General features: G+C 42.1%; 1 protein-coding gene across 1 annotated transcript in view; it reads left to right on the top strand.

The window, feature by feature from the left end:
• The window catches only part of LOC148012606 (lipase class 3 family protein), an 84,757-nt gene that overhangs the window by 2,428 nt on the left and 55,278 nt on the right, over positions 1-27,051 (top strand). The window contains exons 3-9 of the mRNA XM_087669442.1: positions 9,681-9,743; positions 9,846-10,053; positions 10,159-10,263; positions 10,337-10,488; positions 10,657-11,242; positions 22,299-22,364; positions 22,500-22,576. Of these exons, the coding sequence (XP_087525568.1) occupies positions 9,681-9,743; positions 9,846-10,053; positions 10,159-10,263; positions 10,337-10,488; positions 10,657-11,242; positions 22,299-22,364; positions 22,500-22,576 (1,257 nt within the window). The remainder of the gene's footprint in view (positions 1-9,680; positions 9,744-9,845; positions 10,054-10,158; positions 10,264-10,336; positions 10,489-10,656; positions 11,243-22,298; positions 22,365-22,499; positions 22,577-27,051) is intronic.

The raw sequence follows: 27,051 nt of genomic DNA, 5'->3' as shown, positions 1-27,051 counted from the left end.
TGTGTTTGTCATGATGCCATTTGGACTCACTAATGCAACTCCAACCTGCAACTGGATGATGATATAGGTGTTCAAGGATGTGAATAAATGGTGCACTTTGGAAGATTAAAATCAGTCTTGCAAATATATGGAGAGGATGAACTTTAAATCAATGTCGAGAAGTTTATTCTTGGTCTATACAATTTCGAGTGAAATTGGTTTTGGGTGATTTCTGGACTGTACATGAAACTGAGGGCCTCATATGGCTCACCCAGGCATCCATTCGATGCCCCCCCTTTTTTTTTTGTTTTTGGAGCTTCCTTTGCTGGATAACTGGATTTAACTGGAGCAGCTGGTCGAGTTATGTGAGTAGCTAACAGACCTGAACACTCGAGCTTGAGGGTGGGTGTGGCTTACACAATTGGAGCTAGACTTGTGACTGTGTCAAAGTGATGAGCTAATGATGCACGTGCACGGTTCACTAAAGTCAACCTTACTGCCAAACACAGAGAGGAACAGCAATCCAGGGTGAGATTCAGGTGGGAACTTGCATAGTTGGAGCAAAATGAGGACAGAAGTCTAGATTGTGAGCAGGCTAAAAGTGCAGGCAGCAAACACATGAACAGTGAGCAGCAACCTGCACAAATAGTGAACAGCCAAAACACAAATCTTGACACCATGAATAGCTAAAATTCAGAGAGACTGGTCACAGGTAGAATTGCAAGCAGTCAGGTCAGAACCTGGGCTGGCTCCAAGCTATAACAAAATGACTGCTGGACAGTGATGTAATTGTGGCTGATTAGAACACAGCAGTCCAGTCTTAGAATAAGCTTGTAACATCAGCGCTTAGTAGCTGTGGAAACTGGACAGCAAGTGCAAACTCAACAGCAAGCACACTTGCACACATGGAAGCGCATTGGAGGTTGAACACGAACACAAGGTATGAAGACAAAGGGCTAACAGAGGGCATAAAGGACACAAACTTCTTGAAAATAAATGAATGTTTAGTTGAATGGAATGGATATAGACAAGAACCTTTGCACAAGCAAGATGTGATTTAGAACGAATCAACATGAAGTGGTTGGATTGGTCCCAAACTGCCAAAGTAGCTGAAAGGGTGAAGATGCAAAGAAGGGAGCACAATATAGGGGTTAGGAAACTCAGAGGGGTGGTCCAAGCTATACAGAGCTGAATGCTAAGTCAAAGACATGAACAGCAGCATAGAGTGTGCCGGAATTGTATGGATCCTAGATGTGAGCAGGCAGCCTGCACTTGATGTCAGAACTGAATTTTCATTTTTGATGTAGTACAGCTGTGCATAGTGGATGGCCAACATATGGCAGTCTGGCGCAAAAATAATGGCATGGCAGGCTTAAAAAATTGTGTCGAGGTGGCAATCCATAAGCAAGTTGTCCACGAGCCACCTTCCTATGGTACTGTAGCTGAGGTGGCTGAACTGAGCATGCCATAGCTCAATTTGTCTGGGAAAAAAGAAGAAGAGAGAGGACTTGGATTGGAAACATCTCTTGGAATTTGCCAATATACTGTTGGGTGAATATGTTCAACACGACCGGGAATCCTTTCCAGACTAGGAGAAAGAGGATGTTTTGGATGCTACTGTGGATACCAAGACTGTATTGTGTTCCTTTTGTCATCCTTTTTTTGACTGGAATCCTGCTGGTGCTCTCCTAGATTTGCCAATGGTTAAATTCCATTTTGCAAGAAGATTGTGTAGACGAAATTTTTTGTTGGCCCACAAGGCTTCTATGAGACAATGCTCAAATCAACAAGCGCTGAGATGATCTTCTGGCTAGAGTTTCATTTTTCTTTGATAGACGCTTGGTGCATGTAGCGGCTTGGAGAACATTGGCGGACTTCTAAAGATTGATTTAGTAGGACTGCCAGGTATGGGTTGAAGTTGAATGCTTAAGGATGCTATGGGAGTGATTGGTACAGTTTTGGTTCCCCCTAGCTTGTGGGTTGCCAACCGCAACCACATGTCCATGTTGTTGGGATACATCACGCAAAAGGCCCAATTGGTTGCGCTTGAATTGCCTTGGAATGCCTTTGTTGCACTATCGTTTGTAGTGGAGAACCTTTGCAAGGCATTGTTTTTCTTGTGGGAATTGGGGCATTTCATGGCTGAATCTTTGGAGAAGACCTTTGTTGTGGATGGGGGTTTGACTTCACTAGTTAGTGATGCCTATGGATGATGGCCCTCAAGCACATGAGGCCCTGATGTGGACTATTGTGGATGAAGGGAAACAACCCATGCAGCCTTTGGTTTCCCTTGACCAAGATTGGATTGATGTCTGCACCAAAAGAGGTAAAAAGTTTGATATGAGCTTGACAGTAGCTATGCCAAGGGCTTTACAAGACCCTTTACGCACTTATGTGGATCGCAAAGATAAGGCATCGCCTGTATTAGTTGCTAATGCCATATTCCCGACGGGGCCTTGAAAATCTTCTACTTCGAAGGCCTTTGTTGACCATGTGTGGGACCCTCCTGTGTGGCTTGCTTTTGATCTCCATGGTAAAATGATCACCCCTTGGGATTGTCGATATCCAAGGGCTACTCCAAAACATGGAAATGATCCCTCCACCTCCAAAGTGGAGCATAGGGACTTAAACTCATTTGTAGTATTGGTTGCCTTTTTGGACGAGAGCACTCTTGATATTTTAGTTGCCAAAGTGCAATTGAGGCAAAATTAGCCTCGACATTGAGATACTTTTGTCATGACATATGAGACTCGCCACTTGGAATGTTTGTGGCATTTGTTCATGCAACAAGCATCATGATACGTGGCGTGTTTTGCATGATAATCAATGGGATGTGTTATGTGCTCTTGAACATAAAAGTCATGGTGGACTTGGCAAAATCATGGATTGCCATGGGTTCCATTTGTCCTATGCAAGGGGCTCAATTTGATGCTATTTAGGTGTGCTTATGGTCGTGCATGACAAATTTCAACTGATCCTTGTCAAGAATGATGCCCAGACGTGGAAGGCCCTCAAGTAGCTCACGACGTGACAACTCATAAAGTGAGTCATAACCAAGATGCCCTAAGTGAAAATGCCAAAGACACTCATTGTGCATAGGCTCTCGAGATGTGGCTAAGGTCTGGAAGCTATGGAACGCGGAGCCCTCAGCAGCCAGCTCGGTGAGAAAATGAGTCATGTGGTATAGGCCATTAGGCTGTGCCTCACCGCGAGCAATCACTAAACCTGTGTGAGAGTCAAGGATCTCGACTGTGGTCATTGTAAAGAAAACTACTCGCCCCAACCGGCAAAGCTGCTGAACAGATAACAAGTTCATCCCAAGCTGAGGAACATGATATACATTGTCCAGCAAAGCCAGATTCGGACCCTTATCAGTGGCAAAACTGACGCAACCTTGAGCTTGAATCTTGACCGAGGAGTTGTTTCCTACACAGACCCGCCCGGCTGCAGGGGCTCGGGTATGGAAAATGTCCTCTATAGGAGTTGTGTGATGTGTAGCTCCATTGTCCATGATCCAAACTGGAGTTGAAGTGCTCGGCTGTGACGAGTGGGCCTTTGCAGTAACCTCGTTAGGAGGCAACTCACAAATGTGAAGGAGACTCGCATCGGATGTCTCTATGGAGGTAAGAAAGACTAAAAACGCAGGTAGGACAGCCTGTAGAGAGAGAAAGACTAAAACGCAAGCAACAGGTGAGAGAAAGACTAAAAACGTAGGTAGGACAGCTTGCAGGAGAGAGAAAGACTAAAAACGCAGGCAAGACAGCTTGCAGGAGAGAAAAACTGCAGTGACTACAGTAGGAGAGAGAAAGACTAAAAACGTAGGCAGGACAGCCTGCAGGAGAGAGAAAAACTGCAGTAGGAGAGAGAAAACTGTCAGGGCGGCAGCTGGGGCCTGCAAACGCAGCAGTTTGCTGATGTGGCAGGCTGTACGATAGCAGTGCAGATGATTAGCAGTCAGTCGCCAGGCAGAAACAACAGCAATCAGCGTGTGGAGGGCTGGAAACAGGCGCCAAACTGTAGGGAACAGTGATGGACAGCAAGGGCTGAGATGTCCTCCGCGAACGGGGTGTGGGCAGCAAGCTGATAACACTTGAAACCTGCAAAAACGAGATTCGGGGAAGAGTGGAGGGCTAACTGCCAATTTATAGAAAATTAGGGTTTTAGATTCTCTCCCACTTCTCTCTCTCGATCCGCTCCCCGTTTTAGGGTTTTGGCTAAAATAAGCCTGAAATAAGCATTTTTTGGGGCTGTTTAAGCGGCTAAGAGCAATTCTTAGCACAACAGGTGTAAGTAGTCATGTGTGTCTTGTGTGGTTATCTCCTACCTATGAGACTTAGTGCGAGTTAGATGAGGACATTAGAAGCTCTGACATTGTCTTTGCTTGTCATTTGATGTGTTTTAGACACTTTAGATGGAGGGTACATTAGTGTGTTTCTTTTGGGCACTTTTGGCTATTTTTAGGGTTTTGCCGCTCTTTGCCTAAATATAGGCGGCCTACCCTCCCACTCTTATTATTTATCCTTGATCCTTTGTGATCAGCCAGTCCTCCTCATTCTCTCATCTCCCTGCTACCGTTTGGCGCCACATTGATATGTAGAGCTATGTGTTGGGGCTGACTGTTGCAGCCTTGTACCTTTAGCCATTGCAGTCATATTGTTCCTTCTCTCTTTTGTGTCCTCCCTTTGTCTCTTCCTCCTCTCCGTGTTCACTTTTCTCTTTCCGTCGCGCACTCTCACAGGTTGGTGGGTTGCCTCTTGTCTTTGCACTTGCAAAATGCCACATTTCCAATGACACTTGTTTATCTTGTCTCATAAGTGCAGAATCTTCTCGCTACCATATTCTTTCATGCCCTTTGGCATGGAAAATCTGGTCGTCGTTGTTTGCTATTTGGAGGGTTGTGGTTGGCACCTCATTGCGCCCCTTTGATTGGGTCTTTGGTCAGCCCAAATACCCTACTTCAGCACAACCACATATGAAGATTCTGTTTCCATTTCTCAGTTTTTAGGGTTGTTGGCACAAGTGGACAACCCAGAATGCTTTTGTTTTTGATTTCGCATCTGGGTTGGAGACACACCCTGCGAAGTTGAAAGGTCTCCTACATTGGCAGGCGTCATTCTCATGTTTGGTATATGGATTCCATTTCTTGAGAACATCTTTGAGTTCTCTTCCTTCGCAGTGTTCTTTTGATTTTTTGTTCTTTTGTTTTCTTTCTCGTCTTGTGTCCAGTAGTTTATTTCAGCACTTGTTTATGCTTCCATGCTGCACGACTTCTGACATGGTATCAGATTGCAGAATCTCGGTTCTTGTTGTGATTTTCTATTGATTATAGGTATTTCTTCTCCCTGCTGATCAGGCCTGCGTTTTTCAGACCAACAATCTGTGTTTTCAACTTGTGCTTGGATTCCAACTTGTAATCGTCAGTTTGCTGCATTCAATGCTCCATCAACTTGCATTTTTGATTTTCAGCCTGCGCTTGGATTCCAGCCTATAATCGTCAGTTTGCTGCATTCAATGCTCCATCAGCTTGCGTTTTTGGTTTTCTGCCTCTAACCGTGGTTGGGTGACTGTTTGTACATGACGTTTTTGCTGTTTTTGGCAGTTTTTGACTGGTTTTCTCATTTTGCAGCAATTGCCCTTCGTTTTGATTAGATTTTTGGTTACACTGCATATGAACTCTCATTTTATAAAGTCTTTGTTAGTGGTTTGGCTGTATTCCCTCTTTGTATACCCTCTATCCTCTATCTTGTCTTCTCCAGATGGCTCCTCCGTGCACTTCTACAGATGATAAGTTACATGGACCTGACTATCTTATATGGAGTGCTGTATTCCCACCCACCCTTTCACTTTCACCCCACTCCTGGGGCCGTTTATTCTCTCTTTCCCTTTATCCATTGTTTGACACATCTTTGCGTTTACAAGAGAGGCTCTCATCTCATTATGGAGGTTCTAGTGATGCCTTTACAGTTTCAGAGAGGGGTGACAGGAAGAAAAAGTTGAAGGCCCAATGTTATCACTGTGGTAAGAAGGGCCACTTGTGGAAGGACTGCAAGGAGTTAGCCGCCTCACGAAAGAAGGAGAAGTATAAGAAAGCAGGATGCAGACTCCTTTGACGTGTCATCCTTTTTCTCAGACTCCGACTCCAATCCTCTAGCCAAGGGGAAGTTCGTGGCACGGAAGGGATCCAATTCTTCCAATTGCGGGAAGGGCTTGGTTCCCCCTTTCTCTGTTGCTTTCTAGTCCATGTGATGCGGTCATCCCTCACAACTCTCCGGTGGCCCAGAGGGAGTGTAAAAGGGTGGTGCGATGCGGCAATTGAGCCTCATCTATATAAATATACAGATGCACAGGTTCTAGAGAGGGATGTTCTTGATGCATCAACTGAAGTCTGGTAGATTCAAGTCCTGGGGCTGGGATTGACATTTGGGTTGTTCATGATGAACTATTTCTTTGACAAGAAGTGGAATTGGCTCCTAGTCTTGAGCTCACATGAGGGGACACTGTGGCGGTCTTGGGCAAAGGTGGGGAAAGTATCCTTATTACCACCAGTAAAGTTGTCCACCACCAACGTCTTAGTCTTTTTACTATTAGCAGATTGGAATTGATCTTGGGCTCTTTTTGCATAGCCCCTAGTTATATTTCTATTTTGGAACTTATTATTCCAAGGCTTATTATTTCTTGGTTTGGAGTGGAGTTCCTGTACAATCGGTTTTTCTCTTATCAATGTGTCTTGGTGGTGGGATGGACGCATTGCTTCAAGCCGTGTGTTTAGGGAATCATCCAATCTGTAGCAAAACTTGGATACTTGCTACGCAATATCCATAGACGGTGCATACTTGAGAAGTGTTACAAACTTTGAGTAATAGGCTTCCAGTGTCATTCCAAGTTGCTTTAGACCAAAGAATTCATTCATCTTTTGATTGGGATATGTTGGCGGGAGATACCGGCCTCACACTGCATCCTTTAATACACCCACTCTCTAACTCTTTGCAAAGCAATCAATCTCTACAAAATTAAAGTGGGCTTTTCTAATTTAATTCAATTCAAAGAGTTTGAAACACATGATAGAGTGAAGATTATTCTCTTTTTTCCATGATCACATATGTTCAGAGGCATTTTTGACAGGATGGTCTTGTATGCTATTGTGAGACATTGTTGACAAACACTGAGATTTGTTATGACTCTTCTCTATTTTTAGGAGCTGATACGATCGACATTGACCTTAGGTTCTCTCCAAGGAACCTTGGTGGAGGCTTAATCACCCACTACTTGGGTATCCATGGTTCTACTTTGGTGGTTCTTTGTTGTATATGATTATTTGTATCAGATCACCCATGATCTGAGAGAGGGTGTTATTAGTCTAGACAGCTCATGTGTGAGTCTAGGCTATGCTTGACATTATTGGGTATTTTAGGCATTTGATGGTGGTCATATTAGTGATTATTAGGCATTTATTTGTGGCCTACCAGCTGCTATGTTTGGTATATTTTGGGCCTATTTATTTAGTGGCTCCTCCTCTCATTCGATTATCATCATTCTTCAAGTGGTCTTCTTGTTGGAGAGAGGAGCCAGTGTGGGTGCCCACACAGCTAGTGACTTACTGTTGTATGCGCATCATTCTTGTGTTTTGTATATGGATTCCATTTCCCGAGTACATCTCTGAGTTCTCTTCCTTTGCAATGTTTTCTTGATTTTTTGTTCTTTTGTTTTCTCTCTTCTGTCTTGTGTTTAGTAGTTTATTTCAGCACTTGTTTATGCTTCCATCGCAGCACCACTTCTGAAACTAGGTAGGTAGGTTGTCATTGGTGGTGGTGAAGAGGAAGATGAAGACTCTCGCAAAATAGCTGCAAAGACCCCTCCTAGAAATACCACATTCCAGACAACATTCCTTGGTTGGGGAGTGTTCCAATGTTGCAACATTGGTGGGAACAATAGCTTGAACGTTCTATGTGCTTGGAATGCATTTCCTATCCCTTTATGTTTCAAGACGGTGTTTGCGTGTTCCAATGGTGATTTTCTTTGTTCCATATCGCTATGGATGGTGCACAACGAATCTAGATTGCTTTTTCTTTCTTCTTTTTCCCCCCTGAAGCAGTGCGCTTCCTAAACTCAAATATATCATGTCCAGGTTTATTGCAGTAAGTCTCACCGTTTCTTCTTTTTGCCTTCACCTTGACTGGAATCAGATGAAGTCCCAACATTATTCTTGGGCTTGCTAGAAGTCTTGGCAGTAAAAATGTGATAACTTGCATAGCACATGGCAACCAATCTTGAAATGGTAGCAAACCTTTGTGAAGTGTTAGGTAGGCCGGCCAATGTGGTTGGCACATTTTGACTATTTGGAACTACATCAATAAAACACAAGTTGCTCTTTCAAGTCCTTGATATGTGTCAAGTATCCGTGTTATCCCTTTCATCCATCTGAATATCCTCAAGTTGCTACCTTTAACAAAAAATCTAATACAAAGGGCAATTGTTCCCATGCATTTTTGCCTATCTTACAAGCCTAATATGCAGGATAATAGCCCTCTCAAACGGATAATGCAATTGATGAGTGTGCTTGGTCTCTATCCCAAGTGGATTGCTCTGTAGTGTAAGGTGGAGCAACAACATTGCTAAATACTGAATCGGTAGTCATTCCACTACTAGAAGCACAATAAGTAGGTATTGGTGAAGGTGTGACATCCACCCCTGCTGTATTCCATAGATTTTGGCTAGAATATATGCCACATCATGTAAACCCACATGGGGTAATTGGTGCGGTCTGGCTTGTCATCAGTTGATTGTTGTCCATTGTGTGCAACTGATATGGAAGAAATTGCATAATGAAAGCAAATTCCCGATAGATCTCAAGGCTACCCTTACAAATTTGCAATTTTAGTGCACAACTTGTGCCTTTGGGGTATCATTGCAGGTACATTTAGCCATGTTTGCTACGACTTTATGCAAGCCTTGAGGCTTGGACGGTTGGATTTGTGCAATTGCATTTTTATTGAGCAACAAGCAGCAGCAGATTGAGTCACCAGCAGTAGCAGCCGCAGATTTAGAGTGTGTGTGTTAGTAGGGGATTCCTTGGGCTGTACAACAAGCTACTCCCGCTCTAAACCTTGGTGTTGCAAAAGTGAATGGCTGAACTGTGAGGCTGCTGCATGGACTGCAGAGATTAGGGGCCTGTGACACATGGGAGTGACAGCAGCAACACTTTCTCGAACCTTCTGTGTTGCTGTAGAATAGAACAGCGGGCTGTTATACTGTTGCAACATGGGCTAGCTTTGAGCATCAATATATGATTTTGGGAGTGCAAAGCCCACACAGAAATAGCACCCCTGAGTGAGAGAGCTGGTGAAATTCACACTTGACTGATTCAACATTGAAGAAAAATGAAAGTACACAACCCTAAGGTGCAAAAGCACCACTGGCTAAGAGGAAAACAACCAGAAGGGACACATGCTAGATGTAACACTTTATCTATTCAATCTTTATATTTGCTTGCAATTTATATATTCCATCCTTGTGTTTGCATTTTCTTAATGTTTTCTATCCAGCCTTGATACTTACACAGAATTTTAAATAAACAGTCCTCGAATCACCTGGAGTTCCTGTTGTTTTTGTCTAGGATTCATTTTAGTAGTGTATTGTTAAAGTAGGGTGATTCACAATATGGCAACTCTGCTGATAGTTGAGATTTACATCAATTTTGACAGATATCTTTTAGCTGAGTCAGGGAACACACTTTTCGCTTCATTTATTGGGACAAAACATTACAAGTAAGATGATTACTGAAGATTCGTAAGGTGCATTTAGGTTTCCTTCAGTGCTGTTTCTCTTATGTCTGGAGGTTTGGTTGATGTTGGTACACATATCTACAGGGATATGATAACAGATGTAAATATACTTCAGAGAGCCCTTTTTCATGAAGATTCTGATGCAGATACCCTGCAAGGTGAAGAGGATTCTGAAGCTGTAAGTGTTACAAAAGGGGATTCAAATAATGACAAAGGACAGGTAAAAATGAAACAGGGAACACGGTCGGCAGTTGGGAAGGGGAAAAGAGGACCTAAGCCAGCTGCTCACAGGGTGTGTTGATTATGGAGCTGCAAAGAGTAGAGAACCAAGTTTTGGATTCTATTTTAGCACTTTATTCATCTAAATTATTGGTTCCCTCCACATTGTCTCTTACAGGGTTTCCTTACTCGAGCAAAAGGTATTCCTGCAATCGAGCTATATAAGCTTGCAAAGAAGAAGGATTGTCGGCTTGTTCTATGTGGACACTCTTTAGGTGGCGCGGTGAGTCTCTGTTTGCTTGGAAAACACTCGGTGATTTCATGCAGCAATAATAGGTGTCTTATTTTCAATGCAGGTTGCTGTGTTGGCAACTCTAGCAATCCTAAAAGTGCTGGCCTTATCTTCATTGTCATCAACATCCACGACTGCTAACAAAAGTGAGAAAATGGTTGAAGTGAAATGCATAACTTTCTCTCAGCCTCCAGTTGGCAATGCAGCCTTAAGAGAGTGAGTTGTTACATTATTTTGCATTGATAATTGACCATAAAACCTGCAAGTGTATCCTTTCCATCCAAGCAAAACTGAAGAGTAATATGTGAAATCAGGGTAGGAGTTTGTCCTGTCAGGTACGGCATGCAGTTAAACATTAACTCTGACTCAGATTTTTGGTGCCAGTTATGTTCATGAAAAGGGATGGCATGGATACTTTCGGACGTATTGCATTCCGGAAGATATTATACCACGAATTCTCTCCCCAGCATATTTTCATCACTACCACAGTCAAGCGCAGCTCAAAACTACTGCTTCTGATCTAGCTGAAAGTTTGAGTAGTGCAAGTGCTGGACAGATTGCTAATGATACTAATACTGGCAAGTTAAATACAACTTCCGATGAAGGTGAAAGTATTAATTTTGGACTAGGTCATCTGCAGAAATCATTGCGTAGAATATCAAGGCTTGTCCCTTTAGTAAATGGGCAAAAGCCTGTACTACCACTGAAGCACAAAAAACAAGATTCATCAGATACTTTTTCAAGAATTGATTCAAGCACCTATTCAAACAGAGATCTGGAAGCAGATTCAGGGCGTTTTGGTATTCCAGAAGCTAGTAGAACAACAGCATTGGCATCAGGTTCTCAAGTTGTGGATGCAGACAGATCAACATTTGCACTTGGAAAGGCTGCAGATACTACAACTTCAGGTGTTGCTCCTGATTGGCGAAGCCGAGTCCCATCGTTGCCTTCTTATGTTCCTTTTGGCCAGGTATGTACAATCCTAGATATGAAAGTGAATTAAAAAAAAAGAGGTGGTTTTCCTCATTTAAATGCAGATCAAGTAAACGATTGTTTGAAGTCAAAACATTACCTTGCGACTCTTACTGCAACTATTTGTGGAACAGTTATTTGCAGTTGATGCATAATTACTACTGTTAAACTACAAAATGCGCAGAAAAGATAGAAATGACAACCATTGTGTAGCTGTTTTCTCAAAACACACATTTATTTCATCCAACACAGCTTGATTGGTATCGGGACATGTCACATCACAGCATGTCATTTCACTAACATGTGTTGCGACACTCTGATCTGGCTTTGATACCATGTGAGGATACACTAGGGTTTGCAGAGAAAACACAAAGAGTAAATATGACCAACGCAATGAACTCGGACAAGAATGCAAATGACAAAGAAGAAAATGAATGATTTAGGAGACTCAATGAGTAATCGATGCTGAATGTGATAGAATGGATGTGCAAGGACTAGAGGGCTGCTGTCCAACGACTGTAGTCTCTCCTGGGAGTGAGTTGAAGGAGAGTGTCATCATCTGGAATGAATCCTGAGTGCAGCAAATATGAAGCTTGATGCCGAATGATGAAGATGAATGTCAGGTAGCTATGAAGGCTGAGAAGAAGCGAAAGCCCAACAGTTCTTGGATGCTGAGGCTGTGGAGATGCCAAAAACAGCAAAATGCAGTAGAAGCTGTGACAAGGGGCAGTCCAATACTGACCTGCAGCCTCCAGTGATGACAACCAGCGGTCACAAGGGCTGTACACACCAAATGCAATGGACTGGAAGTAGATGGCAGCATGCAGGGTTGAAATGCAATTATCAGGATCAGTGGCAACAGGTTGATGAAGAAACACAGTTGAGGTGGATGATGTTAGCAACTGGATGGTGATGCCGGTGGCAAAAATGATTAAGTTTGAAACTGGTCTCTAGATAACTAAAGGGCAGTATAGGTTTCAACATTAAATTAGAAAGCACAAACAACTTAAAATGGTAAACTAGAAAATAAAATACACATAACGTGGGAACTTGAGTGCTCCTACTCAAAGGCATAAACACCATTTTTCCCCAACCTTGGTGCCCCTTGCGGTATTTCCTTAGACTACTGAGAAGAATGATAAGTTGGCATATACATCACTGGTCCACTATTGATATTTTGTATGGAAGGACTTCGGTGAATAGCCAATGTCCTTTACAATATCTTGATTGGACTTGATATCAAACTGGGGATACCTGAAATGGCTCATCCCTCAAGTCAGCTTGCAAACCCTAAAATTACAGCAGTAAACCAGCCACTAATTTGGTTCTCAATCCTGAGTGTAGAACTCTGTCCAGGTTTGCCTTGATGCAATTTGACAACAGTTGCTCTCATCAATCTTGGCTTTTCTCCTGATAAAACTGTCCCAATCATGCCTATAATAATGATTGCATTCCTATGCAATTACCAATTCAGCACGAACAAAAGCGAGAGAGAGAGAAATCCCAATTCATCCCTGATCAAAAAATCCTAATTTATCACAGATAAGTAAGCTCTTTGCCAACAAAAGCGAGAGAGAGAGAAATCCATCCATCCTCACAAGACTGATCGCTCTTGCTCTAGGCAACGAATTGATGGAGGAGATGATGGCTTGAGGATGTTCAGGGGAGAAATGGCTTTACACAACCAATATGAGCTGCCCCCTGCTCTCTACTACCCAAAAATCGCTATTCCTCTTCCGGAATGAAGAAAATGATACTTCTCTTGGCCAGCCATGGCTTCTCCCAAGCTTGTGTCCTGAATGAAAGAGGTGAAGTGAGAAAATGGCAAGTTTCACATGCCCAAAATCCATTAAAAAATACATCGTGTTTATTATTTACTAAAAATTGGAAAATTGGGATTGTCCAAACTTTACTGAGACTTTCATTAATGAAAGTTCCACTATTTTAACGTTAGAAACTCATTCTTCCAAAGGTTTTGAGCAAATTCTTTGGTCCTTCCCTTGTGCTAGAAGTCCTAAACTCTACCATTGCATGTCTAGTACCCATGCTTGCTCATGTTCTTCACTGGCCATTGCAATAGTCACCATGTAGGGAGCTAAGGGTACCAACACAACATACCATGATGCATATACATGTGACAAAATAAGCGAACAACTTTGTTGTCATAAGCATGTTAATGCAAATATTGGGAATGTACGATTATGAAAATGGTGGGCAAGTGGCCATACCAAACTTTGAAAGAGGGTGAAGACTTGTGCCAAGAAATGAAAATGCCATGTGCCATCTGGTAAATTTCCAATCCAAGGAAGAAGCGTAGGATCCCAAAGATCCGTCATATCAAACTCGTGGCCCAATATTGTCCTCGTCCAATCAACCTCATGTGTGTCTCTTCTTTTGATAATGAGGTCATCAATAAAGAAGATGATCAAGACACACCCGTGCTCCACAGCCTTGTAATAAAGGTTGGGGTCATGATTTGATCAATCCGCTGATACCAAGCCCTATGAGCTTGCTTTAGGCCATAGAGGGCATTTCGCAACTTGTAAACATGGCCCTCCTTTCCCTGCACAAGAAAACCAGGAGGTTATGAGACATAAATCTCCTCCTCCAAGAAGCCATTTTGAAAGGCTGACTTCATATCCGTTTGATAAATTGGCCAATGGTGATGGGCAACTAAAGCCAAGATAGTTCGAATAGTAGACGTCTGAGTTGTCGGTGCGAAATTCTCAAAGTAATCCAAACTTGCTGGCTAAGAGAATCCCTTGGTGACAAGTTGTGCCTTATGCTTGTCCAAGGTTCCATCTGCAAAATTCTTGGTCTTATAGACACAGTTCATACCAATCACCATCCATTTCTTTGGACGAGGAACCAACTCCCAAGTCTGGTTCCGCTGGATAGAATCAAGCTTGGCCTCCATAACACTGTGCCAAACATCTTGTGCAAGAGCCTCATCAATTGTAGTAGGCTCATGGTCTTGAAGAATCTATGACATACGGGCATAGTTTACACAGAGTGAACTATCTTGCTAGGTGTGAAGTTGAGCTAAGCTATGTGGGCCAAGAGGCATCTCAAGGAATTGAGTAATTCCTGAATCGTGCATGGGCCTCTAATACCACCAAGGAATGGTGATAGGCTCATCTTGTTGCGAAGGAGACTGAGAGGTCTTCGGTACTTGTAAAGCACTTGTTTGTGGAAGGGACTCCCCCTCACTAAGGGAAGGTAGATCCTCCTCATCTAATGAAGAAGACTCCCCCTTTGACGGCTCAATCCCCCCAGATGAAACCTGAGGAGTAGGAGAAGGGGTAGAAATACTTGATGATGAGGTAGCAGATAAAGGAGCTGTTAAGGGTGGAAGTGGAGAAGGTGAGGGAGAAGGGAAAGGAGGGGAGGATTTGTCACGAGGACGTGAAAATTTGATGCTTTGCTTATGTTTAATTAACATTTGATTAAAGGATTAATCAAATGTGCAATTAAAAGATGCACATGTGTTGCACATGTGAGGTGCAAGCTACTTTTTCACAGTTGAAGGCCGAAGGACCCTATGAAAAAGATGGGTGTCAAAGGCAAAAGTTGTAACAAGTTATACTTGTTAGATTTTAGGTGAATTTTGGTGTCAGTTTGCCCCTAGGACCATTAATTGGCCATTAAGTGTTAGTAGTGACACTAGGGACTAGGCATTAATTAATGGATTAATGCTTGTCCAAGGGTCAATTAATGCATGGGACCAGTTTGGGTTGCAAATGGCTCAGCCAATTAATTTTTGGATGGGCAAGGTCAATTTTCTGGGCATGGATTAAGGGTTGAATTAAATTTAATTAAATGGCTGGAAATTGCTGAAAATGGATTAAGAAAGCTGCCACTTGGCATAACTTTCCCATGTAAGTTGGGGAAAGGCTAAATAGGGCTGAAGGGAGAGGGAAATCTTGTTTTTTCATTTTGGAGCTGTTGGAAAGAGGTGTTGGACTGTTGCTGCCAGCTTTTGGGGCCATTTTCCAGCCATTGGAGACCATTTTTGTGATGGAGATTGCATATTCTTGACCTTGGGAAGCTGGCAATTGCTGCTGATGCACTTTCTCTTGAAGATCACAGTCTCTGATGCTCCTATTGTTGTTGGTGCATCCGTTTGGGGCTGATACAGCAAGGCAGCAGCTGATTTTGATCAGTTCTTCGCGACAAATCTCAGAATTTTCTCTCTCTACAGCTGCCAGCTTTTGGGGCCATTTCCCAGCCATTGGAGACTATTTTTGTGATGAAGATTGCATATTCTTGACCTTGGGAAGCTGGCAATTGCTGCTGATGCACTTTCTCCTGAAGATCACAGTCTCTGATGCTCCTATTGTTGTTGGTGCATCCGTTTGGGGCTGGTACAGCAGGGCAGCAGCTGATTTTGGTCAGTTCTTCGCGACAAATCTCAGAATTTTCTCTCTCTACAGCATTCTCTCATCTCCTTCAATCTATGCTCAGCCATTCTCAGCAATTCTTAGCCATTCGGAGGAGATCTCAGCCATTTTTGGTGGGCTGATCTGTAATTTCTGCAGTCAATCCTAATTTACAGCAGAAATTAGGGTTTAGCAGCCACCTTGGGATCCGTGCCAGAGATTGAAGGCTCAAGGGACTGAAAGCAGAGCTGATAATTGAAGATTATCAAGGGATTTCAGGAGCCAGCCCATCCTAAATTGATTTGGGGCAGCATTTGGCCAGCCAAGGGTCAAATTGGAGAAGAAGTCCTGGGTGAATCAAGGGGCAAATGACCCAAAAGGCTTGCTGGTCATTTATGACAGCAAGAGCAATTGGTTAGCAGGAGGAGTTTGAAGAATCTCAAGTTGTACTCCTTCCAATTGAATGAAGCTAAAGAAATACCACAAGGGGCGTCAGTTTTGGGGCCAACAGGAAGTCTACTGTCCAAGAATGTTATGGTAAAGTGTGTAATTCATTTTATGTGCATTTATTTATTGCTGTAATTAACTCTTAAATCAGATTATCACCACCCATTCCAAGAAGGAAGGCTGGTTTCAATTCGCAGACGAAGAAGGGGTGCCAAGGGGTAACTTGGAAGAAAGGCGAAGGGCTGATGGTGTCGGGGGGCAGCAGTCAAAGACGAAAAATCACCTATAACAGAAGAACCATCAATAGGATTTGTGGAGGCCTCAACCTCAGCGAAGATCACATCCTTGCTCACCTCGCTCCTTCGAGTCTTCGGGTCGTAGAGCCGATAGCCCTTCGTGGTCGTACTATAACCAACGAAGATAAGCTTCTTCAACTTGGGGTTGAGCTTGCTCCTTTTTTCCTTATTGTCCACATGGACATATGCCTTGTATCCAAATATGCGAAAGTGGAAAATTGAAGGCTTCTTCCCAAAGAAAGCTTGGTGGGGAGTTGTATCCTTCAATGCCGAAGTAGATGACCAATTGTGGATATATACCGCAGTAGTCAGTGCCTCACCCCATAAGAAATAGGGAAGAGTTCTGCGCTCCAACATTGACGGGGCCATTTCAAGCACGGTCTGATTGGCATGCTCCACCACACCATTTTCTGATGTTGTGTTCGGATGGGAATACTCCACCCTAATACCACGGTCCCTCTAAAGCTCAAAAAATAGGTTAGAACAAAACTTGCCGCCATGATCGTCTCGAACACTTTGAACTTTGAAGGAGCTTTGTTTCTCAGCAAACACCTTCCATCACAAAAGTGGAAGTATGCCTTGCTCTTGTACTCCAAGAAATAGAGCCACACATAATGACTAAAGTTAACAATCAACATAAGGTACTTGGCCTTCTCAAGGGAGGTTGTGCCCATAGGCCTGCAAAGGTTGGTGCGAACCAACTCAAGTGGGGTAGAAGCCTTTCAAGCAGCAATTTGTGGATGAGGTTGCCTATGTTGCTTGCTTCTCAAGCAGCTAGGGCATAGTTTGTGAATGGGAGGGAAATTAGGAAGTCCCTTCACCATCTTCTTTCTAGAAGCCGATTGAATAGCATTAAGATTCAAATGCCCATAACGAGCATCCCAAAGGAGTCTAAGCTCGTGGGAAGTCCACATAGCAAGGGTTGTGAGGGTGTGGAGACTACCCTCCTATGTACTTCTCCAAAGAGCAGCTCCTAAAGATGTATCTTTCATTGTGATTGGATCGTGGGTAAAGATGACTTCAATACCTAGTTGTGTAAGACCGTAAACCGAAAAGAGGTTAAAACCCAAATCTGGTACATAGAGGACTTTGGCCGAAGAAGAATGCCGATTGGGCAATAAAGGAATGGTCCCCAATTCGTGCATGGGGACTGAAGAGTTGTCACCAATGGTGACGGATCCCCCTTTGGATCTCACGTCGTGAATGTCCAATGACTCATTTGTAGTATTTGCTGCCTCTTGACTACTTATGTTTTAATGCTTGTGATCATTGTTTATATAGTAGGTAGACACATAACTCTCATAAAAAGTTTGGCTCTATGTATGTGGGCGAGTCTTTGGCTTGTGTTCATTTAGATGTTTGTAGTCCCATGCCTTGTCAGTCATTACATTGTGCTAAGTACTTTGAGATGTTTATTAATGATTATTCACATAAGGTTTATGTTTATCCCATAAAGCATAAGTCAAAAGTTTACCTAGTTTCAACACTTTCTTGCTCTGGTTGAGAACTAGTCTAGGCATTGGCTAAAATGCCTATGATCTAACAATGGGGATGAACGTGTTTGTAAGGCATTTCAATAGTTTTGTGATGAGAGGGATATTAAGTGTTAGTTGACAAGTGGGCGGCATTGGCCTGGGCGACAATGTTCTAAGCAGTAGTGGAGTTGGTGGATTTACGTAGACAATGCTAGGTTGGTAGATTTGGTATAGTGGGCGGATTGGCAGGAGTAGCAAGCATGCTGAGTAGAACTGCCTTAGTGGTAGGTGGTAGAGTTGGTAGACTTGGTAGGATTTGGTTGATGAACATCAATTGGTTGACTAGAAGAGCTTCTTCTTTACGTATGTATATAGAAAACATCAACTATGGAGGAGAGAGAAACATGAGAGTGAGAGAGTGTGAGAGCTTAATAGGAGAGTGTACTTGCTTGTTGAAGTAAAAAGATAGGTGAAAGTACAAGTAAGGTTTAGGTCTAAGGTTAACCTAAGCAGACTTCCATTAACTAACCATAGTTAGGTTTATTTACTCTAGAGCCTAATGTCACTGCCTTAATGGCGTGGACTAGCGGTATGGGACACTAGCTCTTGGGACATAGTCGTGATTTATCTTGCTGCTAGCTCCCAAGCTTGGGTGTGAGGCCGTTTGGCTCTATGGTTAGGAGGTGAGTTTGATGTCCATTCTCTTTATGCTCTTTGTTGTGGGTATGGCTTTGTGTCATGTCTCATGTGTAAACGCAGAAGTGTACCACTAGAGAAGACTGAAAACTGATCCTCAAGGCAGAGAACTGACATGCAACAACAGGAGAGGTGTTTGCTGATGTAGACAACTTGTTGGACACCAAAAACGCAGGTACTACAATAGTTGCATGGTGGGAGAGATGGCAACAACCTGTTGTTGGCACTAGATGCTGAAAATGCAGGTTTATTAGGTGATATGATGACGCAGCAGATGGAGACCTCCAAACAACAGGCAATAGTTGAAAATAGGCTGCCTAGGACTGGATATGATGGTGGTGATGTTTGGACAGCAGATGGTAGGTGCTTGATGGCTAAAATCTGCATGGTAGAGTGAGAAAGCTGCACAAAAGGATGAGGTTGGGTGAATGGTGGGCAGCCCGTCTACTTATAGATGTTGAAGGGTGCCCCAATTAATTAAGCGTGTTTTGGGGTTGTGTAAAAAGGCTAATCAGCTGTAAAGCGTGTTTTAGCTCAACAACATTTCATTAGTATTTGGATCTAGGGAGGACATTTCACATGCCATGATACGTAAAGATGTTGTCATTGAACAATCTCTCCATACAATTTGCTTTTGTTTGCTTCCTCAGCAAAATGAAAGGGACATGCTTACTGAACTGCGAAAATAGTCCAGTTACTATCATTCAGAGTGATGCTCAAGCAAGCTCCAAGATAAAAGCCATATCTATGCTTTCCGACTGTCTATCCTCAATAGGTAAAGGGTGCAACTAACCCAGTGCCTTTTGAAATATGATGCAAATCCCTTAGAAAAGCATCGATCTTTTGCCCTAGAGCTGGTGAAAATGAATTCTTAATTGCCTTCATTACATCATCAATATGTTGATGCCTTGCAACTTTAGGCATTAACTGCTTTGTAACATCAAAGAAGGCCATGTTTATAAAGAATCCATCCCCAAAAGTCCAGTGCATATGTTGTTGACCATCAGATGACTGATCACAAAGCTCTACTTTCATATGTCATCACGTGTCCATCATACATCAAAACTGTTCCAATGCTGTTCTCATTTGTTTTGCCCCAAATTTTGTATACGTCCTCTTCCAAATCAGTCCCTCTTTGTCCTCATGCATTTGCTAGCTGTTCCATAAATAGTGACCTTTCTCATGACAAAAGTGATCAGTATTACTGTTAACCAGTCCCACTTTGTCCTCTGTGCCTTTGCCAACTGTTGCTCACATGAACAATGACCCTTCATGCAATAAAACTGATTATTTTACCCTCTAATCTGTTCCTTTTTGTCCTCATTGCTTTTTCTATTAGTTGCTCATGCCAACCATGGATCTCACATGACTATTTGAAACCTCGTGCATGCCAGATTCATGCTCTCCAAAATCTGAAAATGGTGCCACATGGTAGCAAACTATCATTTGTAAACCCGTATTACAGTTTCCTAGACCAGCTCCACTACCTGGCATACCAACATACATGCCGTTGTGCATTTTCAAGTGGACTTGGAATTAGAAAGCCCTGTGTGTTTTGCATATCTGGAGAGCATCCATAAGACATGGGTCTTTGTTAGCTGTAACCAACTGCCCAACAACCACCCGTGTGAATCACCCTTGCTCTAATATGTGATCGTTCCAAAGCCATATCTCGTGCATACATACATTTACCAATACAAGTTAGAAGATAGCAACATGTGCATTAAATTCAAAAGCATGGCAAAGGGTCAGCAAGCAAGATTATCTCAGACAATAACATAAGTCCTCAACTGTGCTTAAAGAGCAACTTGGTTGCTGCATGCACCATGTTGCTGTGATGCCTTCAAGTAATGTTCTGATCTCCAATGTTTTCCTGTCTTCATTCCAGGCATAGTAGCTAGCTACGTTTTCAAAGTGATCGATCTAGCTCAATACATCTTCAATTGGGAGGCCATCAAAGGATTTGGGCCTCACTTTGGGGTCTGTTCTATTTTGGGGCTGGGTATGCACAAGAAGATTTTACAGAGTTTGATTGGCGTGATTAGTTTGAATCATCAATGGAAAGATTGCATGGAACATTTGCTCCATAGTGGTTTGATAATCCTTAGTGCATCCACTTAGAACTCTATCCAGTTTTGCCCTATTGCATTTGCCAACAATTGCTCTCACCAATCTTGCCTTTTCTCTAGACAAAGCTGTCCCAATTGTATTGTAACAGGTCATCCATAATAGTGATTGCATGTCTATGAAACATTGCATGCATGTTCAAAAATTGATGTACATCCACAGGCAGCTCTGTTTTGCTCTAATAAGCTGAAACCCTAATTCAGCCCTGATGAACCAATCCTAATTTAGAATTGATTAGTGAGCTCTTTGCCCATAGAAGAGAGAGAGGGAAATGTAGACTGATGTGATGCACACAACTGCACATGATGCTGTCAAAAATCACCTTGATGCTGGTTCAGCCTGTTCCATCGCCATAATGCTGATTCCTTTTGGTCCAAACATTAAATCAATGGAGTAAATGAGGGCTTGAGTCTATTCCAGGTGGAGAAATGGTTGCACACCGCCAGATAAGGGTGCTTCATACTCTTTGGATAAGAGAGACATAGAGAAAATGGCCAGTTTCACTTACTTGAAATCCATGCAAAAGTATTCCATGTTTTTGCCTTGTCAACATTTGCGGCATCCAAAGCTTTCAAATGAACTCCCCAAACATTAAATAAGCGGTTGCCCTAACATTGGCCAAGTTTTCACTTTTCTTTTAGCCCTAGAAACTCACAATTTCAATGATCCTGAGCTAATTCTTTGGTCTTTTTCTTGTGCTATAAAGCTCAACTTTGCCCAGTGCATGTCCAGTCCTCTGGCATTACCATGTTCACCATGCTCAGAGCTAGGGGTACTGGACTTTGAAGTAGTTTAATCACAATTAATAAAAAATCTATGTGAAGTGTAACTAAATATATTAAAAGTTCATTCACATTTCACATTCTAGTGACAATCTTAGTGTGTGGGAGATGGCTATAGCACCAATAATCTGCAGATGATGTTGATGGCACTCTAGGAGCAGGCAACACATACTGATGATGATGAGATAGAGGGAAAGCTGGTGTGGCAAAGTGTGGGCCAAGGGATGAAGATGGCAATTCCCAATGATTCCCTTCTATAGAACTTTTCGAGCCAGTTGTCCTTTCAAAATTTGAAGATTCTCATGTTTAATGTTCAGTTCTTTTTGGCTTCTATTAAGAGTGAATAAATGCTAGAAAAACATACAAGTGATGGTCATTTTTGGACTGTAAGGGTTGTGGGGACAGTAGCTTCTTTCTGTCCCATGTCCCATTCCATATGCCTATATAGTCACAAGTGATGGCAATTCCCCCGTATCTTGTGTACCCCATCCCCATCCCCTTTTGCATCACTTATGACTATGCAGAAAAATATAATTAATTGGTGGCAATTTCTAGGTGGCTTAACACTTGTCCCCTTCTTCCCCTTGGGATTCATTCTGTCTGATCTGCTCCCAGATAAAGATGAGATGATATTGTCGGTGTGTATGAAAAATATTCATTGGACAAGAGAAGAGACTGAACATGCTGCTGTAATCTATCAAAAGACATTGTTTATATTTGCCAAGAAATAAGGATTACATATACACAGTCAGCACTGCTGTGATGTAGCAATACAGTGTAGCTTTATCAGTGAAGAGCATGACTTTGTGAAAGACAATGTTTTCTCAACAGTCTTGGTTCATGTCTTAACAGTTGTTTCTTTTGGGACTATCATCCGTGGAGCCTCTTTCTGCATCAGAATTTACCCAGCTAACCTCTGTAAGTTTCAGTTTTCATTAGCTAGCATAGACATGTAGTGAGTTATTTTAGCTGTTACATACAAAAATCTCGAATTTGTTTTCTGATTTGGCTGGTGAATTTCTAATGGCCTTTCCACTTGAGCTGGTGCTCCAGATGCAGTCTGTTTTTATACAGTTAAGGGAGCGTTTTGAATCACACACAATGCGATCTTATCGCTCTCGCTTTTCAAGGTGATGCATTGCGAATCTTCTTTCTCTAATTCAGATGTTTTGCAGTACTTACTGTGACTTGGCTGTTTTGCAACCCACCAGTTCACAATGTCCATCCTAATCACTTGGTTCAGTTTAAGCTGGTTCACCTCTCAAATGATAAAACTCCATTTGAGAGGTGCAAGAAGTGTGTTTGATATTGAGTCTTGCTTGAGCCTAGCTGCTCTGTGGAATATGGCTTGCTTTGGGTCCTATTTGCTGTCATCATCACCAAAGACCTTTCCATGGGTTGCCAATCATCATAAAGTCCCTTTGGTCTATCCTCTTCTGCTGATGGCTCTCTCCTCGTGTGGTACCTGCTAGATCAGCACATTTCTGCTCCATAGAGAAGTGTTGGTGTCACTGAAGTATCAAAAAGCCATAGTTTGATGTGTAGCTCTTGGAACTACACATGGCACTGTCTCTCAGCTGAACCAAGTTTTGCTAGGCCTCATGCAAACTTGGCCTTTGTTGTATCTCCCATGGAGTATTATGGCCTCTTGAAGGTTGCACCCAATTATATATATGTTCTGACAATCTCTATGGGGTCTTTATTTGATATAGTTACTCATGCTGGTGTTGTGTTGAACAATGTGACCTTGGTCTTTGCAAAATTTCTTGAGAGGTTTTAATCTATTCAAAAGGTGTGTAATGCATCTTAATGCTGAGGGTGTGGAATGATCGCAATATCATCAACATATAACAAGATGGGTATCAGGACTCCAACCATGCTTTTAGCAGGTCGCCCAAATCCGTCTATGTAGTTTGCAATCTCGTTGATATAAAAACTAAATAGTGTAGGTGATAGTGGGTACCCTAGTAAGGCTGGTCACTCTGTCTGGTAGCCTTTTTGGTGCCTGTATCCTTATTTTCATTGACTTATACCTGCATAGCTCACGGTATATCATTAAGCTTGTAGCCTCAGAATAAGTGTGTTGCTGATTCATAAAGGATTTATACCAATTGTATATCATTTGGCACCCCGATATTTTGTAGTCTCCTCGTAAGCTTGGGCCCTGGCTTATGGTGTAGTCTCAAAGACTTTGTGAAAGTCTACAGAAGAACAAGTTCTCTTCCCATGTGCTCCTCCCTTCTTTATGATTTCTTTGTTTAAGTATGTGGTCTAGTGTGGTGAACCGCTTCCAAAAACCAGCATGTTGTGCAACAGTTTGGTGGTGTCTCTCTGCCCCAACTGCTCAACTAATGCTCAATGACAGAACCATATACTTTGGCCATACAATGGCCAATCATAAAAGCTTCTGAGAATCATGGGGCCTTTTGTCTTGCAAATAGCCCTCTGAAAGATGTGTTCCAACTGAAGCCAATGTATCATGGGCATGGCTAGGCTATCATAGATTGGGATCTCCTCGTTTGCAGTCTATCAATGGCATTTATGATAATTCTTGATATAAAGAAGGTACTATTGACTGGCCTCAATGTCATAGGTTTTGGTGCATTTGCTACATCATACAAAGCTCCAGTGTAACTGTGCCATGCCTTAGGTGCTGCAATTGGGGTGGGTGGCTTTTTCTTGTGAAATATCTTCCAAGCTCTCTTGCTGCCCCTCCCCTACAATAGCTATTAGATCTCTTTCTCAAGCTTAGCTAGGCAGTTATGCTTCTTCCTTCGCAATAGGATTCAAGAGTCTTTTTGCTTGGCTGTGTGTACAAGTGCCCAGAGGGATCCCAAGCTGGAGTCTAGCTTTACTCTCGCAATATTCTTCATCATACCAGCTGTTTTGGGGGACTATGTTTTGTGGAGGTCTACTACTCGAGATAAAGGGTCTGATGGGATCGTCTAGCCATAAGGACAAGAACCAATTTGAAATCAAGTGGAATGTAATGAGTAGTATCCTCAAATCATGAGACTTCCTCAATTGGAACAATCTGGTCACCTTGTCCCAGTCATTCTTTCAAACGACTCATGTTGATGAACTTGGATTTCCGATGGTAAACCTAAGTTTATCCTTGTCCTAGTCGTTCTTTCAAACGACTCTCGTCGAACATAGGATGAACTTGGATTTCTGATAGTAAATCTAACTTATAAGATATGCTACTTATCTTCTTGGTAATTTGGAAAGGAGTACAATACCTTGAAGATAATTTATAGCACTTGCCGGTAGTCATTGAATTGGAGTCCTTTGGAACTTTAAGGTAAACCTACATATTTTCTTGGAGCTCTTTGGGAGTACAATGTTGGTTAGCATAAAATGTAGCACGATCGTGGGCTATTTTAATATTCTCCTTTGCAATCGTCAACATCTCCTGCATATCGTACAGAAAGTCAACTATAGAGTGAATTTTCACCCCCTTGAGCTCTATGGCAATTGGTGGTTTCGGCTCATAACCATACATAAGCATAAACATGCTATAATGAGTAGCCGAATGCTTAACATTGTTATAAGCAACTCAATTTGAGGAAGATGATTCTCCCAATTAGATTGTCTACAGGAAACATATGCACAAAGCATATCCTTCCTAGTTTGATTTGTCTGTTTGGTCTGCCCATCCATTTTTGGATGTTCTAAGGACGACAAGGTCAATGGATTTTCCAACTTTTGAAAGACCGTTTGCCAGAAATGGCTAGTGAACTTAGGATTCCGGTTATTGACTATTTCATTGAGCAAACCATAAAGTCTATAAAGTTGTTTGACAAAGAGACTAGACAACTCATGGCTTTTTACGATCGTCTTTGTAGGAATGAATCAAGCCATTTTCGTCAATCAGTTGACCACAACCCAAATTTTATCATGACCTCGATTTGTATAGGGCAATTCTACTACAAAATTCATGGAAATGCTACTCTATTTCCTATCAGGGATTTGTTAAGGATGCAACTTCCCTACTTGTTTGTGCTATTCAGCTTTGTTAAGTTGACACTGCGGGCACTCGCACACATGAGACTCAACCATAGTCTTAATATGTGGCCAATAAAAATAACATGTAACCAAGGCCAAAGTTCAGGGTGCTTAGTGCATCATGACACTTGTACAAAATTTTCTTACAGATATCCTGATCATCAAGCATACACATTTTGCTATTTTTAAAAAGTAATCCATTTCTAATGGAATAATTTTCCACCATCTTTCTTTCAGTAGCTAGCCTTTGGTCGTCTGGACCGTCTAAGCCCCTTGGGGTACTAGGTCCTTGTTGAACTAGTTGCTAGATCTTACCAAAGCGAAGATCATATTGATAACACTCTTTAAGAGAAAGATAGAAATCAATCGAAATTTCGAAGAAGGACAAGGTATTGACTTCAGGAATTCGACTAAGAGCATAAACAACCATATTAGTTGCGTTTTTTTTATAGCGAATTTCAAAGTCAAATTCTTGTAAAAGCCCTGTCCATCTCACGCTGTGGCCATGGAGATCGAGTTGATCATATATGTATTTCAATGAGTGGTGGTCTGTCCAAATAATGAACCGAGTGCCGTCCAAATAATGATGCCATACTTTAAGCATATGGATGACTACCAACAATTCCTTCTCTTAGGTGGTATAATGCGTTTTGGCATCGGCAAGCTTATGGCTCTCAAACACGATAGGTCGGCCATCCTAATAAAGAATAGCACCTAAAGCATAATTAGTCGCATCCGTATGAACCTCAAAAGGTTTATTCGGATTGATAATTTGCAACATCGGTGCAATGGTAGTAAGCCGTTTCAATGTTTGAAAATATTGATCAAGCTTTCTAGTCCAAATAACATATGGACTAATGTGCTTTTTTTGCTTCAGATACCCTTAAGCATACGTGTTAAGGGTTCAGCAATATGAGCATAGTCCTTAATGAATTTTCGAAAGAGCCTTGTAAAAGCTAAAAAAGATTTTAGTTGCCTAATGGTCATAGAAATAAACCAATCGAGCACTACACGTATTTTTTCGGGATCAATTCGAATACCATCAATGTAGATATAATAGCTTCGTGTGAAAAATTTTGGACTTGGATAGTTTAGCAAACAATTGCTCTGGTTTTAAGAGATGTAAGACAATACGCAAGTGTTTAGCATGCTTGTCCAATGTCTTACTATAAATAAGGATGTCGTGGAGGAAAACGAGTATCCACTTTCCTTAATAGGGATGAAATAGATCATTTATCATTTGTTGGAAAGTTGAAGAAGCATTGGTCAATCCAAAATGTAGAACTAAAAACTGATAATGCTCGTATTGCGTTCGAAATACAATTTTCGGGACATCCTTTGAAGCTATCTGTATTTGATGATAATTGAACCTTAGATTGATTTTGGTGAAATAGTGCGCACCATAAAGTCGATCCATAAGATCATCCATCCTTGGCAATGGATATTTATTCTTGATAGTCACCTTATTGAGACGCTTGTAATTGGCACAAAAGTGCATCATGCCATCTTTCTTTTTGGCGAGAAGGATGGGTGTGCCCCATAGGGATTTACTTGGCTCAATATAGCCCTTAGCCAAATAGTCCTGAAGTTGTCTAGCTAC

This window comes from Lygodium microphyllum, chromosome 27 (assembly GCF_053477565.2).
Source record: "Lygodium microphyllum isolate KBCC chromosome 27, Lygodium_microphyllum_v1.1.10, whole genome shotgun sequence".
NCBI lineage: Eukaryota > Viridiplantae > Streptophyta > Polypodiopsida > Schizaeales > Lygodiaceae > Lygodium > Lygodium microphyllum.
The sequence above is the reverse complement of the archived record's forward strand: the minus strand, read 5'-3'. Positions and strand labels throughout refer to the sequence as shown.